Source organism: Chenopodium album, chromosome 15 (assembly GCF_948465745.1).
Source record: "Chenopodium album chromosome 15, dcCheAlbu1.1, whole genome shotgun sequence".
Classification (NCBI taxonomy): Eukaryota; Viridiplantae; Streptophyta; class Magnoliopsida; order Caryophyllales; family Amaranthaceae; genus Chenopodium; species Chenopodium album.
In genome coordinates this window covers 50,171,227-50,189,049 of record NC_137848.1, presented here as the reverse complement: position 1 = coordinate 50,189,049, position 17,823 = coordinate 50,171,227, and the positions used below count along the sequence as shown (strand labels likewise).

At 34.3% G+C, this 17,823-nt stretch overlaps 1 protein-coding gene across 1 annotated transcript; it reads right to left on the bottom strand.

Annotated features, from left to right (window-relative positions):
* Positions 1–1,680: 1,680 nt before the first annotated feature.
* Positions 1,681–8,912, bottom strand: LOC145583283 (microtubule-associated protein 70-1-like). The gene is made up of 11 exons (XM_081640497.1): positions 8,397–8,912; positions 6,631–6,716; positions 4,955–5,020; positions 4,677–4,847; positions 4,312–4,482; positions 4,065–4,220; positions 3,798–3,944; positions 3,095–3,166; positions 2,495–3,016; positions 2,218–2,405; positions 1,681–2,121 (listed from the first exon to the last, which is right to left on the bottom strand). The coding sequence occupies exons 1-11, from the start codon at positions 8,572–8,574 to the stop codon at positions 2,103–2,105; spliced, it is 1,776 nt and encodes a 591-aa protein (XP_081496623.1). The 5' UTR covers positions 8,575–8,912; the 3' UTR covers positions 1,681–2,102.
* Between the last annotated feature and the right edge of the window lie 8,911 nt (positions 8,913–17,823).

Genomic DNA, 17,823 nt, shown 5'->3' with positions numbered 1-17,823 from the left:
ATTAAACAGAAAATTAATTCCCAAAAATAAAAGCTGTAGCATTAACTAGCCGTTTAAATTCAAAAAAATTAAAATCCATAACAGCAGCAGCTAGCCTTCAGCCCTTCAAATCTCTTCTCCAATCTAAATTAATGTACACAACTACGAACACATCCAACATCTAAATTCAACACAAATTTGCATAATTGAAGCAATCAGGAAAAAAAAATTCAAAATCCTAAACCCTATTTCAACCCAAATAAAAAAACATACATTTTCGCCAAAAAAAAAATGCACAATAGTAGTTTACTTCACTATCCTTGCGAAATGCTTCGAGAATTACCAGATTTGGGAGCCACCAAAGACGAAGAATATTCAGAAGAAGAGGGAATTTGCAGAGCTTTAGCAGGGGAGTAAATGAGAAAAATGGCGCCTAAAATGAGTAAATACCCACAAGATTCCAAACGCTACGTTTGGGTTTTTTTTTTTTTTATTCAGTTTTTAATTTGGACCACTCATTTACAAACCTTGCAGTAGAAGTTTTGTCTTCCCCGTGCACACGTGTCTGTCATTTACACGCCCCCGTCCAATCATTCTCAAAAGCATTAAATAGGGGACTAACTTATTTGAGGGGATTTTATTTCGTTTGTCACTTTTTAAGGGACTCACTTATTTAACCCAAGGGACTCACTTTTTGGCCGGATTCTACCCATGAGGTCCCAAACGGTGAAAAAAGTAGAAGGTCCCAAAAGGTGAAAAAATGAAAAGGTTAGTCCCCAATCTTATACTTAACTCTATGTTTTGAACTTTTGAAACCATAATTAAACTCTATAATGGTTGGATGCAACACATTGTATCATTACCACGAAGTTATTACAGAGTAAACGATACCAATGTTCTTTTTTTAATTTTATACAAGTATAATATTATCAAATTCTGCTAACAGTGTAGCTTGTATGAGCAGGTTGCTTATGCTACTACAAGTAAAATCCCCACTCCAATAGTCATGGTAAGCTCTAGCAAAAATTTATGGAGAATGTACAAGAAATTCCTTATGTATGCCATATGTAATTGAAATATACAAAAACTAGTTTAATAGGCAACGAGAGTTTTGAGTCTATAATAATAGGCAACGAGAGTCTGAGTCTATAATAATAGGCAATGAGAGTTTAACAGTGTGTTTGGATAGATTAGGGGGAAGGAAAAGAAGGGGAGGGAGGAGATGGGGAGGGGAGGAAAGAATGAAGAGTTTTCCTTCCAAATCTTTCCATTGTTGGAGAGATCAATTTCTTGCTATTCTATCCCTCTATTTCTTTCCCCTCCAATTCTCTTCCTTCCTCATTTGCTATCCAAATGAGAGATTTTTAATCCCTCAATTTCTCTTCCCTTCCTTTCCCTCTATTTTCTTCAATCCAAACAAAATGTAAGTCAAAAATATGTTATTTGACTACCAATTGTCTATCGAAATTAAGAATGTCAGTGGGGCAAAGATGGATCCCCGTAACTAACCCTACACTTCCCCAGCCCCCAAAGGGTGCAGCTTACAAACTTGAGCACTAGTCAGGGTTTTTGCGCGGTAGGCAAATTCTTATTACATTGCAACTCAAGTTTCTGGTTAGCCTTGTTTAACTCTATAATGGAACTGAAGTTAGTTTCATTTCCGAATACAATCAATTATGACAAACATAGAAATTGGAGGCGTTTCAGAAAAGATCTATAATCCATAACTAGTTATGAAAGTCAAAGTAGCTTTCACCCGTACTTCAAGAGTAGCAACTGGGGCATGCAACCATGCCCTTTTACAGAATATCAGCAATCCTTCAAAATCAAATATAATTGAAAGATGACCACAAAAACCTAATACACACCACTACTTTCACATAGATTCACACTCATGTTGTTAATACAAAAATATACACGATTGATGTAATTCTTCGTGGACCAATCTAGAAGTCAGCTCTTTACAAATGAATAGCAGACTGGGGAAGCCTCTTGAATAGGAAGCGGGAATGTCAGAAGAAAGCGAGTTGTGGAGGGAGAAATCTGTAAAATAAAGCCCTATCATCCTAGAGTTCAAGGACTGAATCCTTACGAGTGTAATTTTACCTTGCAAGGATCATTTCCTACATATGCCGAATGTTCCTGAATGATAGAAAAGACAACCTGGTTATAAACCAAACTCCCATATAAAGAAAAGAATCAAATTAAAATAACCTTCAGTATGCCCCAATACTTTACCTTGCAGAATGTGGCTGAGAACCATTGACAACCCCTCTAGCCATACTCATTCTCCGGTTCCTTTGATCATTTTCCTTGTTAGTACGCATGGAAGCAACTTCCTTTTCCATCGCTGCTACTTCTCTTCTCATTTTCTTCGCTTCAACTTCCATCGCCTTGTTCAGAGTCTCAACCTTCTTTGATAACATCTGTGGAATTCATACTACTACGGTAAGAATGTAACCATCAATGGAATAAAACAAAGATAGCGAGTTTCGGAGTTGCAGCAATTTTTAACCTCAATAGCGTCATCCTTGTCCTTGAGGCTCTGAGCTTTCTCATTACAAGATTTCCTGAGAGTAACAACTTCCTTTTGTAACATATCATACAATGCCCCAGAGACATAGTCATCACAATCTGTTTTTGTTTTTTCAACTAGATTCTTGTGATCATCTTCTTTTTGGGAGCCATTGTGAGTCTTGTCAATACCATTAGAAGTTGTGCTTGGCATTATTGGACATGGCTTAGCTGCTTCTAGAGATTTATCACTGCCATCAAATGATTGTGATGGATTCTTGGCATTCTTTAGCAATGCAATTACACTATTAGATCGTAGAGTCCCGGATGGTGAATTTGTTGTTCTTTTTGATAAATATCCATTAGAAGCCACCCTTGAAAAATTCTCTACTCCTCCGAGAGATTGGCGTCGTGTTCGGCCACTGCTTATGCTTCTTCTTTCTGGGGTGACACGAGAAGAGTTGGCACTTGCAGATCCTCTCAATCTTTCTTCTAAAACCTTAAATCTTAATTGGTATTTCTCCTAATGGAAAGTAATACAAGTATTAGACAACCATAGAGAATGCTCTAGTACACCAAAAGGAGAAAATTAAAGTCTCACTTTTAATTGTGCTTCTGCTTTTGCTGTACGCTCGGCAACAGCAAGCTTATCCTTAAGTTGTTGCATTTCTCCCTGCAATGATACAGATATAGCATTGAAATCATTTGAATAATATATATGTTTTTGATAAACTTTAGGGAAAAATATGTCAATTGACTTGTATTACTTTGCGAAAGCTGTACAGTATATATAAATCTGAGAATACAAGCTCTACCAGACCCTAAATATACACAAATTAAGAAGCCGACTTAACTAATATTAGGAAACAAACACTTGTTTCCTAAACACAAAACACATACAACCTGCCTAAAATATATCCACAATAGTTTTCAACAATAACATTCATTAAAAAGAACACAGACCAATCGAAGATAAAAAAGAGTAATCTAGACCCACTAAATAAAAGAATTGAGAAACCAAGGTGCATGTCATCTACTACAGGCACTATTGTAGGTTCCTGTTTCTTAGATGGCTTTCACAGTATCACCCACTCGAGGTCATCCTTATAAGTCAAAGTTTAAGAGAAGCAAACAGCCATATAGTAAACATTTCCAGAACACTAAACAGTCAGATGAGTGACTAAGGTGAAAGCTTGATACATAGTTTAGGCCGTTGTCATCCTTATCTTAATTAAGGTCATCAAGATAGTCAACTGAAAAACAGATAACATTAATAAAAATAAATAAATAAATAAATTACATGCCTGATAATATTTTCTCTCTTCAAGCCATTGCTTTACAGGCATTACTTTGTCATTGCCATCTTTCCATTCATTTGCCACAACAGTAGCAACCCTATTAGCATTTACTTTTGCACGAGCAAGCTCCCTGTCTAGGGTTTTTTTCTCCTCCTATAGAGGGAAAAAAAAAAAAAAAGAGTTCAGTATCAGCATAAAGCACAAGCCATACCGATCAAGTTGTTTTTTTTCTTGAAAGTTGAAACAACATCCGTTACAAGAACATAAAATTACATTCATCTCCTGCACTTTACGTTGGTAATCACGCACAGCATTGGCAGCTGCTCCACCAGCCAACACTGCTTCCTCAAGCTCCCTAACTGTTTGTGTTAATTTTTCAACTTCTGCTACCTTTTGACGATGCATTTTGTCCAGAATTTTGTTCTCCTCCTAATAGAATCCATAATATTTAATAAGCAGCTGAAAAGTGCATATTTGAGTACTCTGACTAGAAAAAATTAGAAACAGCAAATCAGTATACCTGACAGATTTCAATCTGCTTCATCAACTCCTGGTTTTTGTTCTGCAAATCATCAACCATGGACGCTTTTGCCATAGCCATCTGAACAGTTTTCTCTGCCTCCAACAATGCAGCTTCCTTGGATTTTGTAAGACGGTCCAATGCCCTGTTGTCATCCTGCAATTTTGCAATCTAGAAAAGAAATAGACCAGTGAATCAGAACATGTCTCCAACTCCACAAGATCTGGTTTTTTATCCAAATAAGGGAATGGGCAAAGATGAGATATGCAACATTCATGCAAACTACCTTAACAAATTGACTTTCGAGTAGAAAAATAACAATGGGTTAATGCAGCACTAAATGAAGAAAAGAGGACAAGATGTACCTCCTGCTTTGACAGCTTTAGCTCCGCCTCTAGCGGAGCAATAATGGCCTCTATTGGTGGCATGTCATCATCCTTTTGAGCAGCATGTACGCGTCTAAGTGTGGCTTCTGCAGCAAATTGTGCAGCAAGAGCTGCTTTCTTCTCTTCATTTATCTTTTTAATTTCAAGATTCTGCAATATTAAGTTGACACTTCACTATAGCATCCATAAGCCATCTTCTATGCTTAAAATTTTGAAGATAGAGTTTCATTTGGACTAAAAGTATCAATGCTTGGTACCTTGCTTTCCAGATTAGCCTCAGTAGTTTTTAATTTCCCATCCACCTTTTGAAGCTCTTCACTAAGCTGGAATAGAGCCAAACAACGTGTGATCAGCATCAGCAAACAGCCTTGTTCATTTGTACAAAACTGAACATGTATCTCAATGAACTACGTGCAAAGTATACCCTTAAGAGGTGAAAGAAGGCGGTGTTCAGCACAAAATTAGCCAAAAGCAAAAAAAAAAATTGTCCTCTGACTTCTCTCATATACCAATAAACGCAAATGGTATGGTAGACCGTCAATGGAGGACTCCATGCCAAAAATGATGGAACTTGCAAACATGATGTTATTTAGTACAAGAGCATAAATATTTGAGACAAGAAAAGACATTAAAAGTCTTTGCAGAAAAAGCATTGTTTTACGGCCCAACCTAGATTCTATTTCATAATTTTAATTTATTAGTGTATCTTTAAAAGATTTGTCCATAGAACTTATTCAAGTCACATGAAGTTCTTCAGAAAAGAAAAAAAAAAAATCTAGGAAACTATTAAATTCACTGTGTACTGTCCTCGATTTCATTTATCAAACAAAAACACTGAGTATGGTTCACTTACTATTTCTAATCCTTTCATGGCCATTGGTTTTTGATTAAATTGATCCATGAAAGAACGACACTTTGTCTATTATTAAGCATTAAGCAAGAAGAAGCCATCATATTTGCCTGTCAATAATATTAGCAATTTAGCACAGCTGAGATAGATGTGCAATCTGCAGTGAAAGTATTGAGTAGCAATATGGAAGCCACAAAGAATATTCACTTGTAGGTTCCCAGGGCCTAAGCATAAAACGGGAGGCCGAGGTGTAAACCTAAGCAAAGGTACATGTGTTCCATGGGAAACTATGATCATTCACCTAAACAATATTATAAATTCTTGACAAAAGACAAAATTAGCTACAGACATTTAAACTTTTATAACAATGCACTTCAATTACTCTGACTCCCATCCCTGAATTTTCCTCAAATTTTCTCTTGATTGAATCAATTACTCCCATGTGTTTATATGATTTAATTTAGTTCGCAAGAACTAACAAAATAATACTTTATTGGGAAGAGTTCATAATAGTTTCATTACAACAGATCAACAATATAATTATAAAAAAAAAAGGTAAAAAAATATCTTATTTGTACCCTTGCTTGATATTGGTTAGCCATTGAGTCAAAGTTTCATCAGCATCCAAAATTTAGAAATGCAATTAATCCATATTTAACTAATCCATACTTTAGTTAGTAGTTGCATTTGAGGCAATCCTTCGTGATAGCCCCCTTTAGATTTTATTTAATGACTCTTCAAATCTAAGTGAATTTAAAAAAAAAATTAAAATCTTCGCCAAGTGGATGCAGTTACATGGGGTTACAGCTAGTTAGATATTAAAGCTTAAAACCAGCAACAATTTAATAAAACACACGTATACATGACTAATGTTTTTCCATCACCTACAATGCACCAATTACACCTCGCTGAGATCACCATGCCTAACGCTCTCAAATCACAGCACACAGAGTGCCTTTTAATACACTGGCCTCAAAACTCCAAATCCTATTGCATTTCAAGTATTGGGTAGATGGGAAGAGTGGGAAATATGCAATACTTGATAGAGCAAGAATAAGGGGAGGCAGAATAATGTCAAAATACCTCTTCGACTGCCTTTTCTTTAAGGCGTTCTGAATGTTTTAATCCCTTGATTTCTGCATGAGCTTCTCCTAATTCTCTATCCTTCTCTGCAGCATGAACAAAAAAAGTATACATGAATTAGATGCAATGATACATTTACAAGGTGTCCATCTGATCATGCACCAGCTTATTTAAGTAAAAAAAGCTACTCCATATCCTACATTTGAAGGACAATCAACTACAGTTAGAATTATCAGTTCCAATGTAGGTGTAACTACTGAAATTTGCTTTCCTATTCACAAGACATCACAGCAATACTAGGAGGCCTATCACTATGCTAATTTACCCTAATATGCAAGGACAAATCCAAATACTATTTTCAACAGCTTAGGTTAAACCACTATCTAAACCAGGTGGGTTGACAGCCATTGAACCTAATACAAAACTTTGTCTGTCTCGGAGTAAATATGCAGACAAGCTAAAACACCTAAACTGCCTACGTTGCTCCACACAGTCATCATGACAGACAGCCACATAAAGCTAACCAGAAAGAGGGTCTGTATAATGATGTTCTACTCCGTATTCGCACAATATAGAAAAAATAAGTCCTCCCATACAGTAACATTATTCTCTTCACTTTCATAATCATATTCTAACATAGCGAACAAAAATCAATTCACTCTCATCAAAAGTTAATACTTTTTTTTCTGTAAATATCAACCATTTTTTTTACTAAACATCTTAACCTTTTGTTCATATCCATAATTAACCATTGATTTCGTCATCAATCACAAAAAAGCAAATATAAACAGATGTTGCAGCCATCTAATAGATCACATTTGACAAATTGTTCTTGTTTTAGAAAAGAGTATGCATTACAATTCAAAGTTTCCAAATTTTATCCATAACATTATTAAGTTATAGGGAAAACATAATTCCTGAGGTAGCGTAATAATCTAACTTACCTCTTCAGTCAATAGATGCTGTGTTACTTTTTGATGCTATAAAATAGAAATATACATTTTTGCAATTCAATGACAATAACCCAATAAAATTAATCATTTCCATCTAAGGAAATTAATCTTAAATTTGTCATAAAATACAACATAATCTACCTAAAATCCAAAATTAATAATCCATATTCACTCTTAATTTAATTATAGCAAGGAGACAAACAATTTCATACTTCGTATTTATTCAATTAAAAAATTAGAACACTAAAAGTCATTCAACTACCTAAAATACAAAATTCGATTAATAAAGCAAAAAAAACAACCTTTTACTTAATTAAGAATTGATCAAAAAAAGTGACAGAACTCAGCAGTCACAACTCAAAACGGAACATCCTCTACCTAAATTTACAAACCCATTTTAAATTATTTTTTTTTTTTTAAAGACAAATCGCGTAAATCAATCAAAAGAAAAAAAAATATATCATTCCTTATATTTTCAGCAACAATTTGAAAATGCCAATCAATATAGATTTTTTAAAAACAAAATCAAAAATTGCCTCTCAAAATATCCATCAAAAAATTAAACCACATAACAATCAAAAACACCCTTAAATCACTCTGCAAATTTCCATGTTAACACAATAGCAAATCAACTATATTCATAATCTTTAAACTATATGTTTGTAATCTTTGAACTAAATATTTGTAATCTTTGAATTATATGTTCATTCGGGACCACAATATATTCGATACGAATACCAAAAAAAATTCAAATTTTCAAAAATGCCAACAATAAAATAATTAATTCATCCAACAATAAAAAATAAAAAAAACCTCGAACTTCATTCTCAAGGCGAGTGAGCTCAACGCGAACAGGATCAGAACCGTGCAACAAATTAACATCTTCAACACCCGAATTTACTCTCGAATGTCCGCCGCTCTTTTTCCGGTACTTAAACGACGCCGACGTCGTTAACTTCGCCGGCGCCGCCGTCGCTTCACCGTTCGCCATTGATTTTTCCGGCGAGATCTGCTCAGATTTCGATTCTCACTCCCAAATTCAACAAACCAAAATAAAAAAAATAAACCCTAAAATAAAAATCAAATCTTTCTTCACAATTACTACTTAGTACTTTGTACTAGTAATAATAATAACAAGTAGCTCAAAAAAAATATTGATTGAATGAATTTCAAAAAAAAGAGGAGAGAGAAATTAAGTGTGAAGAGAGAGAAAATGAAGGGGAGGGAAGAGTGAATATGGGGAATGATTTTTTAAAAAATTAATTTATGATTTTATGGAATGTGCTTTTTGCCTTTTTGGCTGGAATTTAATTTATTTTTTTGAATTTTTTTTTTAATTTGGTGGATTTTGATTTTGAAAGGTATATAAAGGATTTAGGCGGGGATTTAATAAGGAGGATTAAATTAAGGGGGTTAATTATTGATTAATTAATTAAATAGAATAATTAATTGATTGGTTAATAATTTGAAGGGTATTTGTATAAAGTTGGTCCACGTTTGAAAGAATGAATAGCAGGATCTGAATTATGTGATTGTGAACACGTGATGGATGTTCTGTTCTCATTCCCCTGCTTTCTTCCTTCCCTTGTATTCCAGGTGTTTGCCAGGGTCCTTTGGATCAGATTCACTGTTCATTATTAACAACTTCGTCGCTAAGGGTATGTTCGGCAAAATTAGTTTTGACTTATTTAGTAAGGGTCTGTTCTCATTGACTGAACCGAACTTATTAGAGCTGAACTAAACTGAACTGAATACTTTATGAGAGAAGAAAATTAGGAGCTGAACTGAACTTATTAGAGCTAAATTAAACTGAACTGAAAATAATCTGATGAGAACAAGGCCTAAGACTTTTACCTTCGATCCTAGAATACTTGGGGGAAGGGAGTTTCTAACTTTTTAAAAAATGTTCGACAAAACAATTATGGTAATTTTGTTATATTTTAAATTGACTTGTTTCAATTTTATGAATGTATTAACATGACAATTATATAGTGGATTAGCTGAACATTTAAGGGTCTAATCTGATTTACTGAATTGAGCTGAACTAAATTGTTTATGAGAGAAGGAAATTAGAAACTGAACTGAAATTAAGTTGAAGAGAACATGTCCTTATAGTTAATACCCCAAAATGTATAAGATATAGTGTCATTTCTGCATACGCGTGATATGAAACCGGTTTTTCTAATGATGTATTCATTTCTTTGTATGTGAGGGAGTAGTAAAGGGGAAAATTATCTGAATCAAAAGTGTAAGGGAGGTAAAGACTTGTGCACCACATCTAAAAATGCAATTTTTCTTCGGCAATTTAAGTACACCCTTTTATGAACTTGTATTGTGGAATTATGTGACGAATGAAAGAAATCAGCCAGTGTTTTATGATCACTAATTTTGTAGTACATCATTTACATGCAATGCTTGAGCTTGGACTTGAGCTATACTCAAACTACATAGCTAAATTCAAAGGCTGGATCTAGATAATGAGTTTGAGTTGTACTTGGTTAAATATACAATAAATCAATCATAATAGTATCAGATAGATCAACCATAATTCTAATGATGTTAAGTTTTAAGGATAACGGGATATATTCCCAAGTTTACAAATGTACAAGGCAACTACAACTAAAACTAAATTTCAAATGTAAAATACTTGACCAATAATGAGCTTGTCTAAATGGAGTGTTGAGATGCATTAGCAAATGCATCTTCAGGGGTAAGCTAGTAAATTCTCATGATTGAGTGGAAATCCACATCACCTTCCGTTATGCTTTTTGTCAGCCCGTTTTTATAGTATATCGTATTTTGTAAATGTATTTGGTATAGTACTCCTTATTTTGTATTTGCTTGAGGGTATGTTTTCTCTCTCTTCCATTTACCCCTCCTTCGATCTGTCTTCTCACTCTCTCTCCCCGCTGAAATTCGGACCCTTATTTTCTCCTCCTAACCAATTTTGAATTTGAATTTCGAACCCTTCTTCTCTGTATTCCTTATCCCTCCATCTCCATCATTCGTGATTTGCGTTGGGGTTTTGTTGAAGAATTCTTTCCGGGATTGCTGCGGGGCGAACTGAAGGGTTTTACGCATCAGTCGTGGAACAATTTGACCCAAGTAAGCGACTTAGTTATAAATTCATTAGTTTTTCCCAAATTTGTAATGGTTGTTGTTTTTATTTTAGTAATTTGTCTAAGTTAATGTCATTGTATTCGTTTAACCTAAAAGATTGGGTTTTTAAAATGGGTATTTTCTGGGTTTTAGGGGGGATGTGGTGTTGTTCATATTTGAAATCATTCACAGGGTTGAAGAATTACATAAATCCCAATTACAATTGTCCTCGAAAATTTGTTTTTTTTAGGGTTGAAGAATTACATAAAATCCCAATTACAATTCACAGCATGAATTGTTCCACGAATTTGTAATTTTCTTGTGCGCGTGATTTATTTTTATGGGTATTTCTTGCTATTTAATTGGTTTCATGGTGTTGGTTGTATATGTTTGATTAGATTGTATGTTTTGAGATTAAAGTATGTTGTAATTATGTTTTAGTTGTAATTAGGTGAATAAACAAACAAAATTGATTGACAACCATGTGTGTTGTTGGGTGGGATAGTGCTATAAATCTGTTGTTGTGAGTTTGATTGGTTTCATGTCGAAATTGTAACCTTAAATCTCAACATGTTAGAGATCTTCAACAATGTTGCTGTGAGATTTATCTGTGTCATAAAGTGCATGCTTGCGTTACTCAAGCATTGTGTGTGGAGCCATTCATGTACACATAGCCATTAATATTTATGAACATAAAGTGCATGCTCGCGTTCAGAGATTGTTGTAGAGATTGTTGTGTCGCCTGTCAGCTGGAGTACTGGAGTATTACTGTTGTACATATCTTGTGGGCTGTCTAGTTGGGTGCTAATGTCATTGGAGTTTGTGGGTTATCTAGTCTGGTGATTCTTTTGATTTATACTGATGTGCATAATCATCTTACTATGGTGGTTATTAGGTTTTGGCATTTTAGCCTTTGTATTTGATGGGGGATTTTGCAGCCAGTGTCATCATGTTGTTTAGTATCCTGTGTGGTTTATAAGTACTTGTCCTCTTGGTCTGCTGGATATTAGTTATTTATATGCTATTGTGGTATATTGGTGCTTTTGTGACCTGAATTCAAGGGGCTACCTTGTTCATAATCAAATTATAATTTTGCGTTTTATTGGTTATTCCTTTGATGAATTTGTGCAAATAGATGTTTTGTGGCAAATGATGAGAGTGAGTCTGTAGATAAGCAGCTATATGTGTTATTGATAGAAGATGACACCTTTTTCCTGTATTACTCTTGAGAGTGAATTAAGTGCCACTGTGAAATGATTTATTTTCCTGTTCTATATGCTGGGACTAGAACCCCTCCAAAGACTTGTTCTGTCTCTGATGACCTACTTTTATCAAATGAGTGGTATCACTATTGACACCTTTAATGAATTACAAACTTTACATCTTAGTTATACCTTTTTGTAACTGTGATAGTACTTGTAGAATGCTGATGCCTTTTGTATAATTATGACAGTCCAATTGGGTATTATTATGACATTCCTTTACTAGGCCCTTTTTTAGGTTTGTTTATGCATTTTCTGATTTGTATTGATTATTTAGGGTGTGTTGAAGCATTTATCCATGATATGTCTCTATTGGTTGTTGTGTATAAGCTAAGTGCAGCTGTTGTGATTTTTTTTGCAGTAGTAGGTTTGTATTATTCCCTGCAAAAATTATGAGATCGAAGACAATTGTGCGATCGAAGAACTGGAAACATGTGATGGTGAGTGTTCTATGTATGTATTAATATATTAGTTGAATGTGATTGGTGAAAGACTGAAATTTTCTCTGTCATTTCTGGCATTTAGGATCCATCAACTTCTAAGGCCCCTGGTAAGGCCCTTGTGAAAGGGGGGTCTGAAGTGAAGGGGATGCACAAAACTCACATGAGGGCAAAGCTACCGAAGAAGTCTAAAAATGTTGTTGTTGAAGATACTGAAGAAGACAATGGGTCTGATGAGCAGACTGATGAAGACATTGAAGAGGACTCCTGCTCACCCTCTGAGTTCATGAAGATGATGATGCAGTTCATGAAGAGTAAGAGTAGTCGGAAGAGGAAAAGGGCAAAGGTATAGTGAATATGTAATTTACCAAGACAGAGGATATTTGTACCAAATTAATATTCTAAGAATTAGATATAACATTGGTTTTTGATTTGTATGTGTCTAGGGTGAAATAACCGAAGGCCAAAAAATATAACCACTGTAGATAGTTTCAACAAGTTAAGTAGTAAAAATGTTCTACTTGTACAAGGTTTAATATACCAGTTGGACTAGTTTGGTGTTCAATCGGAGCATAATGCCTTTTACTATATAAACACTGTATGTAGTACAACAAATTGGGTAGTACAACAAAATAAGTATGAAACATGTTCTACTTGTATATACAGTTGGACTTCTTTGATGTTCAGTGGGAGCGTTATGCCTTTTATTAGGGGTGTCCATTATTCGGATAAAAACCGAAATCCAATCCAATCCAAACCGAATTATTAATTCGGATCGGATCCAAACTTTAAATCGGATCGGATCGGATTGAAATTTTTTGAAAATTCGGATTTTCGGATCGGATCGGATTGACCTTGTTCGGATCCAAAAAACCGAATTAACCGAAATATAAAACCACACTTTTACAAATAAGGATACATTATATTAATCATGTAAATTTTTTTTGATAATTACATTAATATAAACTATGAAAAATTATGTTTTTAATATTTGTATTAATCATGAGGAACTATGTATTTAAAACTAGGCTTTTCATAATTGAATTTTTATTTTTATAATCACTTAAGTCCCTAAAAAATTTGCAATGTATTTTAATTCGGATTTTCGGATCGGATCCAAATAACCGAATTTTATTTCGGATTGGATCGGATTGGATTCATAAGAAATTCGGATTGGATTGGATTGAAAAATCAAAAACCGAATTTTATTTCGGATCGGATTGGATTTGGCCTAAATCCAAACCGAAAACCGAATAGACACCCCTACCTTTTATTATTGCTAGATGATTGTGATAAATGTAAATTAATTATAAAAAGAACCACTGGATACAAAATCCGCACAACTGAGAACTGAAAATGATCCATTTCCACGGAGTTGTGATTAATTTTAAATCTAAGTCGAAGACCTTTTTTTGTATGAGTTGTACTATTCCAAATTCAGATGGAACCATTTTATATCGTAGAGGTACCTGTTCATATTTCTGTGCAGGTCCTTAAAATTTTGAACTTGTTATTGTTCGTACATTTGCTAGTTGCTATATGGTAGTTGGTAAGGAATACAATTTCCAACCGTGTGGTAATATGTTTCTATTTAACGCCTATTTGATCCGACCCTTTTCAATATATTTAAACAAACAAAATATAAATCGGGAGACATTTAAGCAACAAGATAAAAGTTTAAACATTACTTGACTGGGATTGAACAAAACATAACACCTATTAAAAATATGGCGAGGGTACAAAATTTAGTTACAAAAGTACTAAATATAAACCCACTATGTCAAATCAACTACAAATCTTCAGCTGCAGAACCTACTGAGATAGGAAAACCTATGACTGACATATGAGTACTACGATGGGACAATACATAAAAAATAAAAAGAGAGTAAGATGAAAAGACAAAATGGAAGATAAACCGCATACAACCGCATTAAGAGTTAACAATTGTACGAATTGAAACGGATGGATCCACCAAAGTATCATAGGGTACGACTAAAACATTGTAGGGTACCACTTTAATTAAGTTTTGTTCAACTCCCATTCAAGCATAGTTTAGTTCTACTGATGTGTTGCAAGGTACCAATTACAATGACAAGGATATCACTACATGAAATGTACCACTACTGAAGACAGTAGATGGCAATCCCTTCAGTAAGGGTACCATTCATATACTCTAGGGTACCACCGGACCTATTCATTTAACCAAAGCCATTGAACGAAAGCTTTTTGCATTACTCGTGAATATAGCATGGAATGTGAGAATGCTTTGATGATTGTTAAAATATAGCAATAACAATTTACAATACCATCTCCAATGGTGGCAAAGAACTATGTTTTGAAATACAATAATGTGTTGTTTTTTGTCAATTGAGAATCAATGTTGAGTTTGTAAAGATTGTGAACTTAACCATTTTAATTTGGAGTTGGTAGGTTTAGATAACAACATATTGGTAAATTGTATTGAATTTGAGCTCAAATATTTGATCACAAGCGAAAACCGAATGGAACCTCTACGTATATTTAATATCAATTGGAATAGTAGTAGTGAGTTTATTCTTCTTGTGATAAGACAGGGAAAATATTTTGAAACATGTAAATGTGTAATTGTCAAATATTCATTGGTCTTAAGCATGGTATATAACCTCTTTAGTATATTATTTTATTTTTGTGTTGAAGGAAATTAATTATAACCTCAATGTCATGCTTACAATCTCAATGTAATGCTTACAATTACAGTCAACTAACAGCAGTGATATCTTACTTTTTGTCAGTAAGAACAGTCCTAAGTAAAATACTGGGTGGATTGTTCCACCAACCTATAAAAGGGTACCACTAAACTATCCTAGGGTCCCACTAACGACACTAGGGTACCACTGTACATAAGTTTTTTTTTTTATCATATAACTAATATATTGATTACTTCGACTGACATGTTGAAAGATACCATGGATAATGAGTAAAATAACATTAGACGGAATGTACCACTTCAGTATGGCAATCCCTTCATAGGGTACCATTCTTATACCCTAGGGTACCACTAGATTATTTATGCATTTAACTAAAGCCCTTTACCAAAGTCCAAACCCTTTTTGTATTATTCATGTTTGTAGCATGGAATGTATTAATTCGAATATAATAATGTTTTGTTAGTTATAGCAATTAACGCAACTTTTTTGTATGCAACAGTCAATCCAAAATTAAATTTTGTACCGGCACAAAAACCAAAATTCAATCCAATAAGCCAAAACCGACTTGTTTAAACCAAAATTCATATTAATCACATCTTTATTTAAACCAATGTTACAAATAAGTATTTCGATATCGAATATTATTTGACGACAAAAAACAAGTACAGATTAGATTGGGGTTCAATTACATCATTAGCGAAAACCCTTTGTATTGTTAATCTTCATTTGGGTACGTGGTGTGTTTATCTTATTCTGGATCAGCGGTGTGTTTAACTTATTTTGGATTAGTCTTTGATACTCTAGGGAAAATATAGGTTTGAAAGATGTTATCCATCAAATAAACTTTGGTCTTTAAATTAAAGTAACAACTTATTCGTATCAATTATTTACAAAAAAGGGGTGTACACACAACTGACGTACAACTAGAACTACAATAACAACCACTGGTAAAGTACAACAACCACTGGTTATATAAAAAGTACCTTTGACTCAACCCGCCTTCCGATCATTAAACACTTGTCGAAGTATATGCGGGTTGTCCGTCAAGAACTTCTTCCTAAACTTGGTGATGTTCTTGGACTTCCCCGGTGTAGGTGCGTGACCTTTATGCTCTAGCTCGGCTTTATCAATTAACCAATCACCACCCTCGTTCACCTTTGCATATAATTTCACCGGGCATTGAACTTTTTTACTCTTCCTTTTTACACAAAGTTCCTCACCTATTTGTGAATCCAAGACAAAGGCGGGACCGGTTTTCTTGCTCTTCCTACCGGGCATACCAAAACACTCACATGTCCATGTGACACTCTTCTTCTCCTTCGCATTAACACCTTTTCCTACAAAGGTTCCACTAGATCGAACAACCCCAAAACCTTCTTGCTTCCCGTAATTCCGAAAGTATTCATCTATTTTTTTTCCAACTATCAAAGACCATTCCAACTTTAGGAGGGGGGAGAGAAACCTCTACATTTGCAAACTCCTCGATCTCAAAACTAATAGCCACCGTACTCTTCCCTTTCGTAGGAGTCTTGTAGGACTCTTCTCCAACATTTACCTATTCCACCAAATCAATAATCTATACATTAACACCAAGTATAGTATAATTCTACTTTTAACAGAAAAACTGTTCAATAAATAAATAATCCCTGCTGCAAAAATTGGTATGCTACATACTTAAAACAATAACACACTTTAAACAAGCATTGCATCCAGTATAAATCAAATATATGGAACAATTACAGGTTCTACTTATTAATTTCTTTTTTCAGAGTAATAAATAATTCAATTCTATCTTGTGTTAATATATTAAAATATTATTGTCATTGTTTTGTATTCAATGCAAGCCTTTCCTTTCAACATGAATGTTAAATAACAGAAGAAAGCCCCTAAAGATCCAACTTTTTGGTAATTAGAGAATGGAGTTTGTTCTACTAATATAAGTATCTGCCAACACTTGACAACACTCGTATGTCCTAGTTGGGTTGAGAAAGCTACAATTAATTCAGCTACAATTAATTCTATATATACACAATTGTCATTTATTCGTGCTTCAAAATAGCTCCTCACTCACTCCCCTGTTCAAAATAGCTCCTCACTCTCCCCTGTTCAAAATAGCTCCTCACTCACTCCCCTGTTACTCTTATTTTTTGATTAAAGCCTATAAAGAAAGTCCCTTAATTTATTCCTCTTATTTTAATTATGTTGTTATAATTTAGGTTTTCATAAATTTTCAGTAAACCCTAAGCTAAGCTACGAATTAATGTGTTAACAATTACCTCCTTTAGCAATGCGTCTAAAGCAAACTCCAATTCATCTTCCTCGCCTCTATCGTTCTCCACTTGGTCTTCAATGGTAGCGTTGTTGTCGACATCGTCACCAAAAATGCAGCCGCTACCACCACCGAAGAGCTCATCACAGTCCTCCGTACGGTCTGTTAAGATCGGATCCTCCATCACCAGCATCTTCCTTGCCATTTTCAATCATGAAGTCTTGCCCGCCCTCTCTGAACTTACCTCCTCAAGAAACAAAAAATGGAGTAAAAATGGTAAACCATGAAAATTGGGTTGACTGTCAAAAGTAAAAAAGAAAATGAAGACATTGGAGTCAAACAACTAATTCAAGGGTCAAAAATAACAAAAAGTAAAAAGAAATTTAGTATTACAATGTTGTATTATACCATATACCCGTATACAACCTTTTCCTTTTTTTTTTTTTTAAGGCTACATCACTTTACACTGACAATTGGGTCCTA